Source organism: Oncorhynchus gorbuscha, linkage group LG09, assembly GCF_021184085.1.
Source record: "Oncorhynchus gorbuscha isolate QuinsamMale2020 ecotype Even-year linkage group LG09, OgorEven_v1.0, whole genome shotgun sequence".
NCBI classification, from domain to species: Eukaryota; Metazoa; Chordata; class Actinopteri; order Salmoniformes; family Salmonidae; genus Oncorhynchus; species Oncorhynchus gorbuscha.
The window spans coordinates 72,242,403-72,262,049 of NC_060181.1; the positions used below are offsets into that span (position 1 = coordinate 72,242,403).

Genomic DNA, 19,647 nt, shown 5'->3' on the forward strand with positions numbered 1-19,647 from the left:
CTTTCATAAATATATTTTAATTGTATTTATTATGGTAAATTAAGAACAATTTCTTATTTACAATGACGGCAGGGAATAAATTATCTGTTTTGAGAAATATCCTTTGTGTTTACTTACACACAATATCCTTTGTCATCACATGGGTAGATGGTTCACTGGGTTCACCAAAGCCAGCTTTGTTTTCTGCTGTTACTCTGAATTCATACTGAACACCTTCCGTCAGTCCTTGTACTTTGTAACGTAGGTCAGAGACCGTTTTCTTCGATGCTCTCACCCATCTCATTCCTCTTCTCTCTTTCCTCTCAACCTGATAGCCTCTAATATCACTTCCACCATCTTTTACTGGCCTCTTCCAGAAAATGGTAACAGCGTTTCTGCTGACATTGTCAATCTCTGGGATTCCAGGTGGGCCTGGTGGGCCTGGAGAAAAAGAGGAGCAAAATACATTAACAATGATGTGGAAAACACTACAGTACTGTCAAATAGAATATTCTGAATATTCAAGCAACTTACCAAAGCTGTCAACCATTTTGACAGGGCCAGATTGGGTCCCATCACCAGTGCCATACTGGTTCACTGCAGACACACGGAAGATGTACTCATTGCCCTTGATCAGCTTGCTTGCAACAAATCTGCAATCAAATATATTTTCAGCAAGTTTGGTCCAGAGAAGACGGCTTGTTTCTCTCTTTTCCAGTGTGTAGGATTTGATAGCGCAGCCGCCATCCTCTTCTGGTGGCAACCATGTCAATGTGCACTTCTCAGCTGACACACTGCTGGCTTCAATGGGGCCTGGAGGTCCAGGGATATCAAGAACCTTGACCTTAACATGTTCTTCTCTGATACCGAAAGGATTACTGGCTGTAATTGTGTACTCTCCAGTGTTCTTCCTGCTTGCATATTTAATAGACAACGTTGAACTAGTTGGAGTGCTTGTGATCTGGACAATATCTGAGGTCTTAAATTCTCTTCCTGCCTTGGACCACACAGCTGTAGGTGGAGGTTTGCCAAGGATCTTGGAAGCAGATACTACAATGGTGTCCCCAGCTCTGACAGAGACACCTTCCTTCATGTCTGGATCGATAGTGATGCTTGGTGGTTCTGTGAACAAATGAGCAAGATAAATTAGGCTACTGTCCATGTCCTAGTTTAGTATGTATTCTATTGACTTTGTCTTGAAGTAAAAACTTTTTTTTTGTACTTACCATACTCATCTTTGCAGATAAGGGTATCAGTTTGCTCTGAAGGAACACTGATTGCGCCAGCTGCATTTTTAGCTCTGATTCTGAATTCCATGCTGCTGCCTTCTGTAAGGTCTGGCACGGTAAATGCAAGGCCTTGGACATTGATATGATTTGCTTTCATCCAGGTCTTTCCTGGCAGTTCCAGTTTCTCAACCAGGTAACCAGTCAGTTTGTGTCCACCGTCGTACTTGGGTGCAGTCCACATAAGTGTTACAGTGCTTCTGGTTACATTGATGACATCAGGCTTACCAGGAGGATCTGTGGAGAAACGAAAAAGCCAGTAAGTTATCAAGATTAGAGTACATGTTGACAGAATTCTTATGATATCAATAGGACAGAAAGAGAAAGAGAATGAAACAAAACCTACCAATTGGATCAAGGGCGATGACTGGTTCTGTTGCCTTGCTTGGCCTTCCTAAACCGGCCGCATTCATTGCCATAACTCTAAATTCATACTCCAGGCCTTCAATCAGTCCAGTCACTCTGCAGTCCTTCACTCTAATAGGGGTCTTAGTGGCTCTCTTCCACATCAAGCTGTTCCTCTCTTTGTATTCAACATGATAGCCTGCAGTGATGATAGTAATAACAATACATTATTATTTACCATTCAGCAAATGCTTTCCACAGGAATCTCATGAATAGTTCATTTTCCATGTCCATTTACCTTATAGTCATGGATTACTAAAACTTGTGTTTTCATAATTACCAGTGATTGGAGAGCCTCCATTTTCTTTAGGATCAGTCCAATTTAAAATGGCAGACTCATGGCGAATGCTCACGATCTCTGGTGGTGCAGGTGCGTCAGGCACATCTGGTGAAGCAACAATGTTTTGAGTTTTGTGAAATTATTGCCATATAGTACCTCTGTCAATCAATCATCAAACTATTGGCAGAATACAGATTTCTGTCCTAAAAACTATTATTTCAAACATTTTATTTGATATTTTCAATATGACAAGAACTCACTGAATGGATGCTGAGCCACCACTGGGTCAGATTTGAGGCATTCTCCAACTCCATATTTGTTTTCTGCAAACACTCTAAAGATGTATTCAGTACCATCATGGAGCCTGGTAACTCTCATGGTATTCTTCTGAATAGCGGAGGCCACAGTAGCCCACTTGTTGGCTGTTGATTGCCGCTTCTCCAGAATGTAGTTGGATATTTCAGTCCCACCATCATCTTTTGGTGGACCCCACTCCAGAGTGATTCCATCGGCAGTGATTTCATCAAACTTGAACGGTCCTGTTGGGATTCCTGGTTTTCCAACCACCCTAATCTGCATCTTTGCTTCTTTGACTCCTGCTGCGTTTCTTAGCAGGATTGTGTAATTTTCTGCATCACCTCTCTGGCAATCACGGATGAGCAAAGTTGTCAAAGTTGGTGTAGATTCAACTGACACTCTTCCACTGTCTCCCAGAGAAACATGTCCCTTCTTCCAGATGGCTGACGGTGCTGGTTTGCCAACAATAGGGACTTTGATACGGACTGTGCTTCCCTCCTTGGCAACATAGCACAGATCTGGGATGCCACTCAGGTCACAGTCAGGTGGAACTACAAGGTAGGAACACAATATTTATGAATCTATGAAACAGATAATATTATTCATACAAGTGCAGACAAATTCAGTAAATGTAATGCTAAAATAGAACACATGTATCCTAGGACAATTACAAACAGTTCAAGAAAACTTTAAGATTGCCAATAGAAGTACGTATCTAAAATGGCCATGCATTTAGTCTCCGGTGTATTTTCTGAGTGGTTTGATAGCCTAGCTAATTAACTGGACTATTGGACTTACCAATTTGATCTTTAGCGATCACAGTGAGCTCCGAAGGTGGACCCTCTCCAGACTCATTGATTGCTTTCACTCTGTAAGAGTACTCCTTTCCTTCTTCAAGTTCAACCATCATATGCGACATGACCTTTCCTTTCACTAGCTCCTTATACTTCTCTTCACCTTCCTGAAGCTCCAGAATATAAGCACTGATGTGACTTCCACCATCGCTGATTGGTTTCTTCCAGCCAATATGAATGGAATCTTTAGTGATCGACAGTGCCTTGAAATCCATAACTGCTCCAGGTAGTTCTGAAATCAGGTAACAAGGTTATAAACTACATTTAACATCTGATAGTATAAAAAACATGTGATCACAGCCAACAAAACATACCTGAAGCTCTTACAACTCCGGCAGTCTCACAACCTTCTCCGATACCATAGTTATTTTCAGCCAAGACTCTGAAACAGTAGGCCTGTCCAGCTTCCAAGTTAGGAATCCTGAAAGTAGATTTGGGGCATTCGGCTATGACACAGGACCATGCTTTTCTCTCTGCAAGACGCTTCTCAACAATGTAGCTCTTCACTGGGCTTCCTCCATCAATCAGAGGAGGATCCCAGCCGATGGATGCATGGTTCAGAGATGTTTCCTTCACAATCAGATTCAGTGGTGGACCAGGAGTATCTATAGAAAAAATGTAGGATTTGTTATATTACTTTACGACATTATGGTTTGTATATCTGTAGTAGATAAAACCATATTAGGTAAGATTTGTTTTAAAAAAATGATTCTCTTAAGACAAGTCATAGCTTACCTAGGACCTTCACGACGATAGTGTAAGACTTCTTTCCACTGTCGTTTTCAATCGACAAAATGTATTTGCCAGCATCATATCTGTTGATATCCTCAATGTACATAAGGGTATCCCATTCAGACGTTTTGATCATTATTCCTGCTCGTTCTTTGAGGTTGGCATTGACCTTGGTCCACACCACCTTGGGTGGGGGACGTCCTATCAGTGGCACATAGAGTCTCATTGTGACTCCGGCTCTCAGGACCAGTACCTTGCGAAGGTCTGCATCCAGCTCAGCATCAGCAGCAACTGCAAATCAAAATAGAAATGTATAGAGTCAGATAGAGGTATGAATGTATTTTAGTTGAATAGATAGTACTGTATTACATGTTTATTTCCAAATTGGTGGATTACTAAGATTAGTAATTGTTCTGCGCAGACTTGAGTGTATTCTGATAATGTTGACATACTCAGGATGTCTTTGGCCTCGTGTTTCCCAGGGATTTCACTTGGCTCGCTGTATCCGATCTTGTTCACGGCAAAGACACGGAAAACATATTCTGTTTTATCAATGAGACCAGTAACCAGGAACTTGGTTTCTTGCAGCTTCTTGGGCACATTGCACTTCGTCCAGTGTTCTGCATCAGCTCTCTTGCACTCGACAAGGTAGCCGAAGATCTCACAACCACCATCGTAAGCAGGCTTGGTCCAAGACAAGCTTATGGTGCTGTGTGTTGAGTCAACAACTTTAGGGAAGGCAGGAGGTGCAGGTGGATCTGAAGGAAGAATATAAGACAATGTTACCGAGAAGTGTGGAAACACGTAATCCTTTTATGATTTAAGTGAGCAAATGTGGCTGTAATACTTACACACAGGATCCACAGCAAGGGCAGCATTGGATGCATCACTTGGTTTGCCAAATCCAGCTTTGTTCATGGCAATCACTCTGAACTCATACTCAGTTCCCTCTGAGAGCTGGACAGCTTTGATGCTCCTGTCAATCACTGGTTTACGGTTGACTTTAGCCCAGTTGAGCTCTGATGCTTCACGTTTCTCAACCATGTAACCCAGAATAGTAGCTTTACCATCATCAGCTGGCGCCTTCCAGCTGACCGTCATAGAATTGGCTGTAATGTTGGTAATAACTGGTGGCTCGCTAGGACCAGGAACATCTGCAAATGAGAGAGAGAAAGAGATCAAGAGAGAAAGAAGGAGAAATCACTTAAATATTGTGCAAGCAGAAGTTCCACAGTGTTTCCAACTCAAGCGAAGTGAACATGTGTAAGCAATTTATATTCAAGCTAAAATGTGACATATATATAAAATGATGTACAAGCTTGAAATATTACCATATGGATTCTTGACCATGACAGGGTCGGTGAGGATAGGGTCCCCAATACCATACTGGTTCTCAGCACTGACCCTGAACTGGTATTCATGGTCCTGCATCAGTTTCTCTACTGTGCAATCAGTCAGTTGACCATGGATATTGGAGGTTACCAGCGCCCAGTTCGCTCTGCTGGTTTCACGTTTGTCAATGATGTAGTTAGTGATTTCAGAGCCTCCGTCTGCAACAGGTGGCTCCCACCTCATCTTAATACGGTCCGCAAACACCTTGGTGATCTTCACTCCAGCTGGTGGGCCAGGTTTGTCTAAAGAGAACACATAGATTATTTTACACATCGACAATTGATTTAGAATATATTCATATTGTATTTTGTATTCTCTTGCAGGCCCTCACAAACACATTCATATAAATTACACTTACATATCTCAAGCTGTTATAAAGATTTTTAGTATTTAAAAATACAAAAATAAAATAATTATCATGAAGCTACAACATCAGTTTTGAATTTGTGCACAATAGTAAGACAAATTGTAATTTTGCATACCTAGAACCTTAAGCTTAATATTGGCGTATTTAGCACCATTGGGATTTTCAGCTAGAATAGTGTACTCTCCAGACTCCTTCCTTGCGACAGAGAACAATTCCAGAATGTGTGTGTGTCTCTTCTGTGTCATCTTCATCCCCTCAACCAGTTTCAATGGAACACCATTTCTCTTCCATGTAACCTTGGGCAGTGGTTTTCCAAACACTACAGCATCAAAGGAGACATTTTCTCCAGCCTTCACTATGATCATGTTCTTCATGTCCACTCCCAGCTCGACCCTGGGGGGAACTGGAGAAACAAGAGACACATAACATCAAGTAAAAGGTTTGTGTTTGCCATGGAATCCACAATTATCTTTAATCATTTGGTGATTTTAAAATTGCATTTAGTCATTACACACTAAAATCTAAAATCAAAACAAAAACAACTTTGTTTTGTCAATGTTCTGAAGAAGCAGTGGCCTACCATTCTCTGCAAACACTGGGATGGCGTCTGAGATCTCAGAAGGCAAGCTGATGTTGATCGCTGATTTGGCGAAAATTCTGAAGCGATACTGGGCTCCCTCCTCCAGGCCAGTTACGACATAGTCTTCTGTCTTGACGTTCTGGCAGTTGGCATTGCAGCGAACCCATTTCTCTACTTCTTGATCAATCTTCATGTACTCCACATAGTATCCGATGAGCTTGCTACCTCCATCATTTTGGGGACGAGTCCAAACAAGTGAAACAGTGCTTTTTGTCACATCCATTACCTCAGGTTTACCAGGTGGATCTAGAATTAAAAAATGACAACATCCATGAGTTTCAATTGACAGATTACAGATTTCAAAGCCAGTGAGGGACACGGTAAGCCATACATCCCATGCCCAATGACTTACCGATGGGTGTTCTTGCTGTGACCCAGTCAGTCTGTTTGCTTGGTTTACCCTGGCCAGCCTTGTTGAGGGCAGACACCCTGAATGCATATTCCAGACCTTCCATTAAGCCTGTGCAGTTGTATTCAAGTCCACGGACAACGGACTCATTTGCTTTCACCCAGAGAAGGCTGTTCCTCTCTTTGCGCTCAATGCAGTATCCGGTAAGAGGACTGCCACCATCAGATGATGGGGTCTCGTAGGACAGAGACACTGCTTCACTCTTGACTTTTGTGATACACAGATTTCTGGGCTCGCCTGGGACATCTGGAATTAAAATACGGAGTTAGCAAGATGAACATACATTTTCTAAAACAAATTTATTGTACATAATGTACACAACACTATATTACTTAGACAATCATAATTCATTGTACAATAGCCATTTTACATTTTTACCATGCTTATACTTTGCCATGCTTAACTCACCGAAGGGATATCTAGCAATCATTTTCTCTGAATAGATTGGCTCTGAGATACCAAATCGGTTCTCAGCTCGGACACGGAAGCCATATTCCATTCCAGGGGTAAGCTTTCCAACTTTGTAGCTGGTCGTGGTGCATGAGCCAGAAGCTATGACCCAGTCTCCTCTGCTCACATCACACTTCTCAATGACGTAGTTGGTGATGTTGCTTCCACCGTCCTCACTGGGTTGGTTCCACTGAAGTGTGCAGGCATCAATATCAACCTCAATGATCTCCAGGGGAGCGTCAGGAGGCCCTGGCTTATCTGTGAGATTAAGACATGTACCCATCAGCATCCATTTAGACTATGCATTCTGGTAGTGTATTCGTCAATTATTTTACATTTCCTCAATAAAACTTACCCTGTACTACGACCCTAAGAATCTGGCTGATTTTGGCGGTGCTGTTCTCAGCAGAAAGACTGTAGTAACCACTATCCTTTCTTGAGACGTCTTTCATGATGAGCGTAATACAATTTGGAGACTTTTGCACCATGCGACGATTAGATGTCAACAGATCCTCGGCTCCTTGCCTCCATTTGCAGAATGGTGCAGGTTTTCCAGCCACAATAGCTTCAACTCTCATTTTCTCTCCTGCTTTTACTGTGACAATATCAGGCATGATGATCTTCGGTGCCACTAAAAAAGATCGGAAAACAAGTTTTTTAAATTAAGAGTTAAATAGTGGTGTGTAACATGGACACTTTTTTTTTTACACAAAACTCAATCCAGACAAGGTAATTCTGGGAATTTTTAAAGCTTTGCGACTTACTCAGCTGCTCCTTGACCTCAAATACTCCCTCTGCTTCTCTTGCCAGACTGGTTCCAGCCACATTTCTTGCTGCAACTCTGAACTTGTACTTTGTGCCCTCTTTCAGTCCAACAACTACAATGGTTAAGTCTTTAACAACGGAATATGGTGTCCATTTGTCTTCAGGTTCACCGTCCTTTTTGTAATCAACCATGTAGCCATTGATCTTAGCTCCACCATCCCTCAAAGGTTTCAGCCATCCCAGAGTGGCACTGTTCTTTGTAACTTCCAAGACTTCCATTTTCTTGGGTGGATCAGGTTCACCTGTTTTAAGAAATGTTTGACATTTATGTGAATCAAAATACAAAACAATAAAATCCACTTACACTATCCACTATTTAATTACAATATTAGGTATACTGTAAAAGTGCACTTACTTATAGGGTCAGATGTCAGATAAGCTTTTGGAGAGTCTTTAGGAACACCAATGCCATATTTATTGACTGCCATAACTCTAAAGTAGTAGTCACAGCCAGGTGTGAGGCCAGTGACTTTGAAGCTTGTTTTCTTCAAATCGTTGATACAATTTGACCAAGTCTTCTTGTCGAGTTCACGTTTCTCAACAATGTAGTTCTGGATTTGGCAGCCACCATCGTTATCCGGAGGGAGCCAAGACAGCTGACAACCGGTGCTTGTCACATCACAGACCTCAAATCCTCCCACAGGTCCAGGAGTATCTGTTCAACAAATGTAACATCACTATTGAATACAGTCCATATAACAGTACAAACAATACTACTGTAACAACATTCATTTGACAATGTGAAGAATGTTTTCTTGTTTAAAGTCTTTCACAGTGAATAATGCTCTGCCATATCACTGACTGCCATAAAAAGTGAAAAGATACACCTCGGTGACTTACCCAATACTTTAACGCGCACGAATATAGCTTTCTCCCCAGCGGAGTTGGAGAGTGTCAGAGAGTATTTGCCGGAGTCGTCCCGAGTGCTCTCAGGGATCACAAGGAAGGACATAGTATCAATCTGATCCACGTGCCCTCTCCTGACTACATTATCAACACCGAGCTTCTTCCAGGTGACTTTGGGGGATGGTCTTCCTCTGATAGTAGCGAAGAGCCTGATGGGGCAGCCTGCTCTAACAGTGAAGCCCTTCCTAAGACTTGCATCCAAGTCGATCTCTGGTGCCTCTGTAAGTTGGTAAGATAACAGGGAGAACATACATCAGACATTGAGAGATCATCATAAAATATGATCTATTAGCTACAGTTCTATATCAACTGGATGTGTTCTCGTCTAGGCCTATATTTAAGCAATAAGGCCCGAGGGGATGTGGTATATGGCCAATATAACACGGCTAAGGGCTGCTCTTAAGCACGGCGCAACGTGGAGTGCCTGGATAAAGCCCTTAGGTGTGGTATATTGGCCATGTACCACAAACCCCTATTGCTATTATAAACAGATTACCAACATAATTAGAGCAGTAAAAATAAAATTTTTGTCATACCAGGGAGAAACGGTATGATATACCTCGAATATCAGCCCATCAGCATTCAGGGTTCTAACCACCCATTTTATTAAAAGAAGTATTTACTTACCAAGGACCTCCTTGGGGTTGACGGCCTCTTTGAGTGTAGCGGGGCGGCCCCAGCCGACCTGGTTCTGTGCAGAGACTCTGAATTCATACATCTGCTTCTCATTCAAGTTTGGAATGGTGAATTCTGTGTGCACCAGCACACCAGCACCGGTGTTGCACTTCTTCCAGCCCTCTTCTTTCTTCTTACGTTTAGCTTCAGCTTTAGCTTTAGCTGCAACTGCAGCAGATTCATCCTCTTCATATTGTTCCTCACCTTCTGTTACTGCTGCTTCAGGCTTAGCTTCAGCTTCACCTTCAAGCTTGGCTTCACCTACAGGCTTAGCTTCCTCTGCAGGTTTAGCTTTAGGCACAGCTTCAGGAACAGCTTCAGCATCAACCACTTCAGGTTTAGGCTCAGGTTTGTCTCTCATTTCAACCATGTAACCAATGATAGGAGCACCTCCATCATAGATAGGCTTGGCCCACCCAAGAGTAATGGACGTCTTGGTGCTGTCAATCACCTTGAAACTGCCTGGAGGACCAGGAACCTCTGGAATCAAGGAAAACAAAATGTCTGCATGTTAGTACAAACAACAGAGAAAAATCATAACCAATAATAATAATAATACAATATTACAAAAATGCATAAATGATGTACCAATTGGATCTTTGGCTGCTACTGGTCTGCATGGTTTGCTTGGCTCTCCCAGTCCGACTTCATTTTCAGCCTTGACACGGAACTGATACTCGTGGTTGGGAATCAAGTTGCTGACTTTCATGCGTCTCTCAGAGATGGTACTCTTTGTGCATGGCACCCATTTGACAGCGCGCTTTTCTTTCCTTTCCAGGATATAACCAGTGATAGACTTTCCACCATCATTCTCTGGTGGGGCCCATACGACTGTCATCTCCTCTTTGCCGATCTTGGTGATCTCTGGTGATTCTGGTGGTCCAGGTCTGTTGAACTGAGTCCTAGCTGTGACGGGTTTGCTCTCCACTGCAGGACCTGTTCCCATCTTGTTTTCTGCTCTGATGCGGAAGATGTACTCATTTCCTTCTACTAGTCGGGTGACATTGCAATAGTTGGTGACAAGTGAAGCAGAGTATGTGGACCAGACCATTCTTCTTGTCTCACATTTCTCAATGATATAGCTATCAACTTCACATCCACCTTCATCTTCTGGGAGATCCCATGCAACTCTACATTTGTCTACTCCGATTCCAGACACCTTCACGTCTCTCACAGGCCCTGGAACATCCAAGACATTGACAATTGCGTATCCAGTGAAGGTTCCAGCAGAGTTTGTAGCGGTGATGACATATTTTCCGGTGTCTGTGCGTTTAGATTTGGTCATAAGAAATTTAGAATAATCTGTGCCCGTTTCAACACTAATTCTAGGGTTATCTCCTGTGGCCTTGTCCTTCACCCACTTCACCTCTGGTTGAGGCTTTCCTCTGAGTCCAGCCTCAATTCGGATAGACTCTCCAGCTTTAACCACAAGGGCTCCAGTTAACTTTATATCAAGCACTGGTTTCTGGATCTCCTCTCTGACAAGAACATCACCAGTCTTCACCCAGTCACTTTCTCCACCTTCGTTGCATGTCTGCACTCTGAACTGATAGGTTTGTTTTTCCACACACTTGTCAGCCATGAAGAATGTATTCGTAATCAGATCCTCATGTAATGGCACCCATTCTTCCGCTCCCAATTTGCTCTCCAAAGCGTAGCTAATGTTGGGGCTTCCACCATCATAGTCTGGCCTCCTCCATTTCAAGAAGACAAAGTTCTTACCGACATCAGTTACCCGGAAGTTCTCTGGCTCACCAGGCTTGTTAATGGGATCGATGGCAAGGGTTGGTTGTTTTGTTTCAACTGTGGGCCCAGGGCCACATTTGTTCACAGCACAAACACGGAAGAGATACTCATGGCCCTCCATGAGTTTGGCTTTAACCATGCGGTTAGTGCAGTCAGATGAGATCATTGACCAAAGCCTCACACTGGGTTCACGGCACTCAACAATGTAGTTTGTAATCTCAGAGCCACCGTTGTCCACAGGGTTCTCCCAGGACACCATACAGGAGTCTCTGGTCACATAGGAGGCCTTCAGATTCTGACAGTGTCCAGGTCTATCCAACACATTCACAGTTATCGTAGCTTTGGCTTCACCACTGTAGTTGTTAGCCTTCAAAACATACTTTCCATGGTCTGCTCTGGTTGCCTCTTTGATTCTCAGTTGAACAACAGGGAAGTTTTTAGTTAGTGTTGTGCGCTTGGCAGTTTCCAAAACGTCATCACCCTTTTTCCAGATAATCTCTGGGTCAGGTCTGGCTTTCACGTAACCGATGATGTTGATGTTATGTCCAACACGGACAGTCAAATGCTCACGGCTTGTAGCATCCATCTCGATCTCTGGAGGTATCATGATGTCTTTGGCAACCACCGATTCAGGGCATTCTCTAGGCTCTCCAACTCCAATCATATTTACAGCACTAATGCGGAACCTGTACTCTGAGTGTTCTTCAAGGCCTTTAACTCTGTAAGCACACTGCTTAATGTGACCATCCTTGTTGATGATCACCCATTCTCCGCCAGCTTTCTGCATTTCAATAATGTAGCCCGTGATTGGACTGCCTCCATCTTTGTTGGGTTTAATCCAGACTAGGTCTGCATTTTCCTTACTGTAGTCCTTGATTCTGGGGTTAACTGGAGGTCCAGGAGCTGTGATATGGCGACAGGGTTTTGCTGGGTCTGATATGGGAGAAGGTCCACTGAAACCGGCAATGTTTTCAGCAAAAACTCTAAACTCATACTCATTTCCCTCAAAGAGACCAAGTACTCTGATTCTGAGATCTTTACAGGGTGTCGTGTTGACACGGATCCATTTTCCGCCCTTATGTCTACGCTCAACGATATATCCAGTGATTTGACTGCCTCCATCAAATAATGGCATTGTCCACCCAACAGTGAGAGCATCTTCTGCAATGTCTGATGTGTTTGGTTTGCCTGGATGGCCAGGGGCTTCAAACGTGTGTTGGGCAACGGTTGGTGCACTTTCAAGAGGAGCGCCGATACCCATTTTATTCTCTGCGCGAATGCGCACAACATATTCAACGCCACTCTGCAAACGAGAGATCTTAAGCTTTGTGGCTGTGCTACCAGAGCACACACCTCCCCAGGTTTCTTTCTTAGCCTCTCTCTTCTCAACAACATAACCTGTTACAGGGCTTCCACCATCATCCTTTGGAGGACGCCAGTCAATAAGCATGTACTCAGGAGTAACTTCAAGGATACTAACTGGTCCAATGGGCGCTGCAGGCACATCAAGAACGGTCACATTCAAAGCCAGAGTCTTGGTTCCTGCAGGGTTGGACACTGTGAGGATATAGGTTCCACTGTCACTTCTCAAACAATCATTGATGCTGAGAACTGTTGAATAGTTGTCACTCTCAATTTTAACTGTGCCTTCGGGAACAATTTCTGCTCCGTCAATGGACCATTTAGCAGTAGGCGCAGGAATGCCTCTCATGATAGCAGGGAGTCTGATTGTGCTTCCACATTTCACGATGATCCCTTCGATCAGCTTGGCATCAACTTCAACAATTGGAGCCACTGTGAAAATATAGGTTAATTTATATAATTTGTTTGATGATGGCAATTATGTTGTCTACAAATCAATACATAGGGGTGGTTTCCTGGACACAGATTAAGACTAATCCTGGACTAAGAATAACTTTCAATGGAGAATCTTTATTTAACTTGCTTTTTAGCCTAGGACCAGGATTAATTTATGACAGAGAAACCAAACCATTAAGTAAATATATAGTAAACCTCACCAAGCTTCTCCTGGCAGAGAACGGGAACAGTGGTGTCTGGTCTACTCAGTCCGATAGCGTTCTCCGCTCTCACACGGAATCTGTACGTCTTTCCTTCCTCGAGGCCAGTGATGTGGCTCTCAGGGATGCTGACGGTGTTCCATTCATCCCACTCTCTCTCTCCTTCCTCTTGGTACTCAACCAGGAAACCTGTGATGTCACTACCTCCGTTGCGGTCAGGCCAGTTCCACACAAGCCAGACCTCTGTCTTGTCCACATCTACGTGGTGCAAGTCCTTTGGTGGACCAGGCGGGACTGAAAATAGACCATACATTAGATTAGATGAGATTAGATTACATACGTCAAGTTAGTGATCAAGATGCCAGGTACATTACAATACACCAGTAGGTCTTACTGTATTCGGGTTGATTGATACTCACACAGAGGATTCATGGCTTTGACAGCTTTGGTTGTTTCAATGTATTCACTTCTGCCAAACTGATTCTCAGCAGCAACGCGGAACAAATATGATGTTCCTTCCATCAAGTGCTTGGCCATCATGCTGCGTTTCTTAGATGAAGAGCAGACTGGCACCCACTGTGCAGATGCCACATCTTTCTTCTCCACAACAAAGTTGGTAATACGTGCTCCTCCATTGTCCTCAGGGTCTTTCCAGGAGAGATAGGCAGAATCGCTTCTCACCTCTGAAACCCTCAGGTGCTGGATTGGACCAGGTTTGTCTAATAGAGTAAAGAATAACATAATTATAGCAACTCGGTATGCTAAGCACTATACATCTGTCTTCCTTCATTTCTGACAGAAATTATGACCGAAAAATTCCTTACCAAGGACGAGGACTGTGCATGTGGCAGTCCTTGATCCAGATGAGTTTTCTATGTTCAAAGTGTAGTCGCCACAGTCAGAACGGGCACAGTAGCGCATCTCCAATTTAGATCCTAGTGGATTGACCTCAATTTCGGCTCTTGTGGGGACGTCTTTATCGTTCTTCTTCCATGTGACTTTGGGGAATGGAATTCCCTTGATTCCAGCAACCAGATTGATATGGGTTCCGGCCATGGCTTTCAACTCACGAGGCATACCCAGTTCAACATCCAACTCAGGAGGTTCTTTTGGGGTTAGAAAAACAATAGGTGTTATAATTCATTTGTTTATTTCAATGATAATGAATTACCCAAATTATGAAAACAAATGTAATATAATTTTACCAAATCTGTCTTCTGCCTTCACTGGATCTGTGGTGTATGCGGGTTCAGATTCACCAGCGAAGTTCACAGCAGTAACTCTGAATTTGTAATATTCTCCCTCTTCCAGGTTAATGACCTTGAACTTGGTTTCTTGGCAGGAATCAGGAGTCTGATTCACTTTTTGCCACTCCTTTCCAACTTTACTGAACTCAACGAGATAGCCAAAGATCTTTCCCCTGCCACAGTCCTTTGGTGGCTGCCAAGATAGTGAGACAGACTCCTTTGTCCAATCCACAGCTTCTGGCAACACGGGGGGGCTTGGAGGCACTGAGGGAAGAAACAGTTAGATCACATTTTTAAAAGCTGTGAAATCTTGTAAAGAATGAATTAACTTTGCGCAAAGTCACTTACCAATTGGATCTTTGGCGAAGATGGGCTTTGATGGAGGGCTGGGGTCACCCAGACCCACAACGTTCTCAGCCATGACACGGAACTCATATTCACAGCCCTCAAGGAGGTCTGGAACAAAGTACTCTACTTTGGGGAAGATGCGGTCTTTTCCAGATGCACGAGTCCATCTGTTAGCCATGGTTTCCTTCCTCTCAATAACGTAGCCAGTGATGGGCTTGCCACCATCCGCAGGTGGCTCCCAAGTGAGGAGGGCTTGATCCTTATAGATCTCCTTCACAATGGGCTGTTTGGGTGCATCTGGCACCTCTGTAATGGGAGAACGAATTGATCTGATCAGTTGTAGCAAAATGCATTCATGACAAAAGATGGTTGCATCTTAAATTGCACCCAATTCCTTACATAGTGCACTACTTTTGACCAGAGCCCTATGGCTTGGCTGCACCATATAGGGAATAGGGTGGCATTATGGATGTAACTTATATTGTTCCAGTATGTATCTTACTGAAGACATCCTTAGCCTTGGTCTCTGCAGACAGCAGTGGGTTGCTGACACCGTGGATGTTCACAGCACAGATTCTGATTATGTACTCTCTGCCCTCAATCAGCTTAGGAACTTTGCATGTTGTCCTGGTGCAAGCTGTTGTCACTGGCATCCAGAGGTCTCTGTTTGTGTCTCTCTTCTCAATGGTGTAGTTGGAGATGGCACATCCACCATCGTCCAGAGGAGGGTTCCAGGAAATCACCATGTAGTTCCTGTAGACCTCATTGAAGACCACTGGGCCCTCTGGAGGCTGGGGGCGATCTGAGGGAAAATAATAGCATTTAATAATGAATAATCTATTAGAAATGGATCAGTCAATAATCAAACATATTTTGATTATAAGGGTTAATGAAGAGTGACATTAGGTCTGTCAACTAAGAACAACAAAGAACACCCTCACCACCTTACCAACAACAGTGAGACTGCAGATTCCTTTACGTAAGCCGACAATGTTCTCCACAACCACCTGGTATCTGCCGCTGTGTTCGCGTTTAGCCTTGGGCATAGCCAAGCACAGTGTTTTACTAGTGTTGGTCATTGTGACCTCCTCATTTGCTTTCAGCTCTTCCTCGTTCTTTGTCCATGTTATTGTAGGTGCTGGCTTTCCAGTAAAGCGGCCCTGGAGGGTGCACACGTCTCCCACACGCACAACCTGTCTGTCACGGAAGTCCAAGTCGATCGTTGGGGGCTCTGAGGATGGAAGAACAAAGAAGTGATGTTTTCAAATATAGGTATTTATATATGTATATAAATCAACATTTCCCAAGATATTTAGAATGACTACCTTATTCAACACTTACCAAGTTCTTCTTTGACCTTGATTGGCTTGGTGCAGAAAGAGTGCTTGCCCTGACCAATCACGTTGACAGCACTGACACGGAATTCATAGGTGGAATTCTCTTTGAGACCTCCCTTTGTGAACTTCCTATCCATTAGCGTGCCATCAGTATCGATCTTAGTGAAGCTATCCTTTCCGATTAGACGAGTTTCAAGCACATAACTTGTAACCTCAGAACCCCCATCATACTTAGGTGGTCTCCAGGTCAAACTGATGGAGTCTTTGGTGATTGCTGTGACCTCTAGATCCTCAGGACGCTCAGGAACAGCTAGCATGCAAAAAGGACACAGAAATGAGGTCCATTGGAATAATAGAAATAATAGCTGGATATGCTTATGTTTTGTAACAGCAATAAGAAAGCTGTAGTTCTGGTATTGATATAGGCAGGAACTCACAAATAGGATCTTTGATGAGAACTGGTCGTTGTGATTCAATAAATGGACCCATTCCGATGATATTCTCAGCTGCGATTCTAAAGAAATATCCTTTTCCGTCAATGAGACCCTGGACCACAGCATTATGCCTGGTGACCGTGTAAGAGACTGCTGTCCAGCCCATGCGGTCAGACTCTCTCTTCTCTATTAGGTAGTTGGTGATGGCAGAGCCACCATCGTCTTCAGGGGAGCACCAGGTTAACTTGCAGGAGTCCGTGGTGAGGTTCACACCAGAGAAGGGCTGACCAACTGGGCCGGGAACATCTAAGAACCACATGTGAAGCAAGTTTTCAATAACATTCAACTCCTGTGCCTGATCTAGGGTCAGGCCCCCCTCCCTCTTATTCATTAAGACCTAAAAGGCCAAAATCAATCTCGATCAGCACTCCTACTCCGAGATGCTTGATAGATACTGCTCCTGATATCACCTGAGATATACTCAACATCACCAATGACAAGAATAAGTACAGTCTCTTCTTACCCAACACCTCCACAATGACAGCCTTCTTCCTTTCCCCTCCTTCATTCTTTGCACTCAGGGTGTATATACCCTGGTGATGGCGTCTGCAGTTTTTGATAACCAGAGCAGAGCTGATTGACGTGATTTCAACCTTAGCCTCTGCTGGTAGAGGCTGGTCATCTCTGTTCCATGTGATCTCTGGTGCAGGCTTGCCTGACACGTAGGCCAGGAGGCGGATGGTACCACCGGCATGGACTATAATCCTTTCCTTCAATGTGGCATCCAAGTCCACTTCAGGGGCAACTAAAAAAACAAGTGTGTGTTAGTTTATGATAGCAAACACTCTACTGCATCCAAATTGGCACCCTATTCCCTATGTAGTGTACTATATAGGGAATAGGGTGCCATTTGGGACGAAGCCTCTATCATGGACGTAACAAATGGAGAAATTGAAAATCATACTATATATCATAGTTGTCTTGTCTCTTACTTGTTCTGTCCTTGCATTCAATCACTTCGGCCACTTGACCGGGCTCACCGACGCCAGCAGCATTCACTGCCCTCACTCTAAACTTGTACCTTCCCAGCTCTTTCAGTCCAGACACAACAAACTTAGTGCCTCTAATCTCCTTGTCTTTAGCCTGAAGAAGGGAAAACAAAAGTATTACAAACATTCAGATACTCTTAATTTGACATTACTTCAATTAATTTAGCAGGTTCTCCCATTAAGATCAAAAGTTTTTGAGAAAGAATACTTTTGAGAAATGATTTGAGTAAATGTAATTACCTTTTCCCATCCGTCTTTTATCACTACTACCTTTTCTTCTTCTTCTGATTCTGATATTTCATTTCCATCTTCGTCGAATATGATTTTCTTAACCTTTTTCTCTTTTACTACTACTTTGTCTGCTTCCGCTGCCTTCTGTTTTTCAATTTCTGCTTCTTTTTCCTCGTTTATGTATTCAACAAAGTAACCAGTGACCTTAGATCCACCATCAATCAAAGGTGGGATCCACTCCAGATCCACTGTTGACTTGGTCCAGTCTGTTACTTTGGGGGTTGGGGGACCCGGGAGAGCTACACACAAACAAGATGACATTTACAATGTCAGAAGGCCAAACAAATAGAAACAACATAGCTATGTAACAAATAGAAAATAGAAAGAACCCTCCCCATGTAATAAAAACTGTATTTATGCATCTCAAATGTCACCATATTCCCTATATAGTCCACTACTTTTGACCAGGGCCCTATAGTGCACTAAATAGGCCGGAAATAGGGTGCCATTTGGGATTCACAGTATATATGTTAACTTACTAATAGGGTCTCTTGAAAGAACAGGATCCGATGGGACACTAGGAAGTCCCATGCCAGCTGCGTTGATTGCGGTCACACGGAACTGATAGATTGCTCCCTCCTGCAGACCAGTGATCTCATACTCCTGACCCAGGGGCATGACCCTGATGGGGGCGCGGTTCACTTTGGTCCAGCGCTTAGCCGTCGTCTCTTTACGCTCCAGCCAGTAACCACTAACTGGAGATCCACCATCGTATTTTGGCTCGTCCCAGATGATCACCATTGACTCAAGAGTCACGTCTTCCACTATGGGCTTCTCAACTTGGCCAGGGACAGCTGTTGAGATGAACAATAAGAAAATTGGTTGGAAGAAATATATCCACAGTGACATTGACTTAGAAAGTGCTGATAATACAATAGTACATTCAACTTACTGAACAGATTCCTTGCTTTCTCAGGTTCGCTGTACAGCGGTGGTCCAACTCCATATTTGTTCTGAGCCATGACACGGAACTCATACTCATGGCCCTCAGTCAGCCTCTGAACTGTATACAGGCCTTCTTTGGGGTCTGCGGAAACGTGCACCCATGACTTTCTGTTTTCCTCACGCTTCTCAACGACGTAGTTTGTAACCTTGGAGCCACCATCATCTCTAGGTGGTTTCCATGCAAGTGTTATCCTCTCGGCAAACACCTCTTTGAATTCGATTGGCCCGACAGGTACGCCAGGTCGTCCTGAGTTGAGGAAGAAAAGGAGCCAATGGTGTCATATTACAACACAATCAAGCAGACTAAACAAATAGAAAGAAATAAAGAAATTCAGAGAGAAATTCCTCACCTAGGACAGTGAGTTTTATTTCCTTAGATGCTTTGCCCAGACTGTTGCTAGCAGTGATAGTGTACAGGGAGCTGTCGTCTCTCTTGGACTGCTGGATCAGCAGCGTACATTTGTTATCAACTACCAGCTTGTTGACATGCTGATCATATTGCACTACAGCCTTGTCTTCAGGCTTGGCAATGGGAGCCTTCTGCCATACGAGGGAGGGGAATGGACAGCCATGGATCCTAGCCACAATATGGACGTCTAGTCCCTCTTCACCTTCCATCTGTTCCTTCAGTTCAATGGTAGGAGCACCTAAACAATGGAGGATTGAGTCAGTACAAATCAATCAAAGATTCTTTAGAATAGATTTAGAAGCATTTACAATAGCATACATGTGCTC

At 43.6% G+C, this 19,647-nt stretch overlaps 1 protein-coding gene across 1 annotated transcript in view; it reads right to left on the reverse strand.

The window, feature by feature from the left end:
- LOC124044015 (titin-like) overlaps window positions 1–19,647 on the reverse strand; it is a 124,504-nt gene that overhangs the window by 45,723 nt on the left and 59,134 nt on the right. Inside the window, exons 103-139 of the mRNA XM_046363318.1 lie at window positions 19,263–19,559; window positions 18,860–19,159; window positions 18,447–18,761; window positions 17,917–18,206; window positions 17,620–17,770; window positions 17,151–17,432; window positions 16,631–16,933; window positions 16,198–16,503; window positions 15,806–16,087; window positions 15,359–15,658; window positions 14,857–15,162; window positions 14,467–14,772; window positions 14,086–14,367; window positions 13,681–13,980; window positions 13,262–13,555; window positions 10,086–13,037; window positions 9,450–9,977; window positions 8,757–9,041; window positions 8,272–8,571; window positions 7,856–8,158; window positions 7,447–7,722; window positions 7,050–7,349; window positions 6,585–6,887; window positions 6,173–6,478; window positions 5,708–5,995; window positions 5,165–5,467; window positions 4,685–4,987; window positions 4,286–4,591; window positions 3,837–4,124; window positions 3,416–3,706; window positions 3,046–3,333; window positions 2,211–2,798; window positions 1,951–2,055; window positions 1,612–1,809; window positions 1,206–1,502; window positions 514–1,101; window positions 118–420 (exon numbers count right to left, since the gene is read on the reverse strand). Of these exons, the coding sequence (XP_046219274.1) occupies window positions 118–420; window positions 514–1,101; window positions 1,206–1,502; window positions 1,612–1,809; window positions 1,951–2,055; window positions 2,211–2,798; window positions 3,046–3,333; window positions 3,416–3,706; window positions 3,837–4,124; window positions 4,286–4,591; window positions 4,685–4,987; window positions 5,165–5,467; window positions 5,708–5,995; window positions 6,173–6,478; window positions 6,585–6,887; window positions 7,050–7,349; window positions 7,447–7,722; window positions 7,856–8,158; window positions 8,272–8,571; window positions 8,757–9,041; window positions 9,450–9,977; window positions 10,086–13,037; window positions 13,262–13,555; window positions 13,681–13,980; window positions 14,086–14,367; window positions 14,467–14,772; window positions 14,857–15,162; window positions 15,359–15,658; window positions 15,806–16,087; window positions 16,198–16,503; window positions 16,631–16,933; window positions 17,151–17,432; window positions 17,620–17,770; window positions 17,917–18,206; window positions 18,447–18,761; window positions 18,860–19,159; window positions 19,263–19,559 (14,013 nt within the window). The remainder of the gene's footprint in view (window positions 1–117; window positions 421–513; window positions 1,102–1,205; window positions 1,503–1,611; window positions 1,810–1,950; window positions 2,056–2,210; window positions 2,799–3,045; window positions 3,334–3,415; window positions 3,707–3,836; window positions 4,125–4,285; window positions 4,592–4,684; window positions 4,988–5,164; window positions 5,468–5,707; window positions 5,996–6,172; window positions 6,479–6,584; window positions 6,888–7,049; window positions 7,350–7,446; window positions 7,723–7,855; window positions 8,159–8,271; window positions 8,572–8,756; window positions 9,042–9,449; window positions 9,978–10,085; window positions 13,038–13,261; window positions 13,556–13,680; window positions 13,981–14,085; window positions 14,368–14,466; window positions 14,773–14,856; window positions 15,163–15,358; window positions 15,659–15,805; window positions 16,088–16,197; window positions 16,504–16,630; window positions 16,934–17,150; window positions 17,433–17,619; window positions 17,771–17,916; window positions 18,207–18,446; window positions 18,762–18,859; window positions 19,160–19,262; window positions 19,560–19,647) is intronic.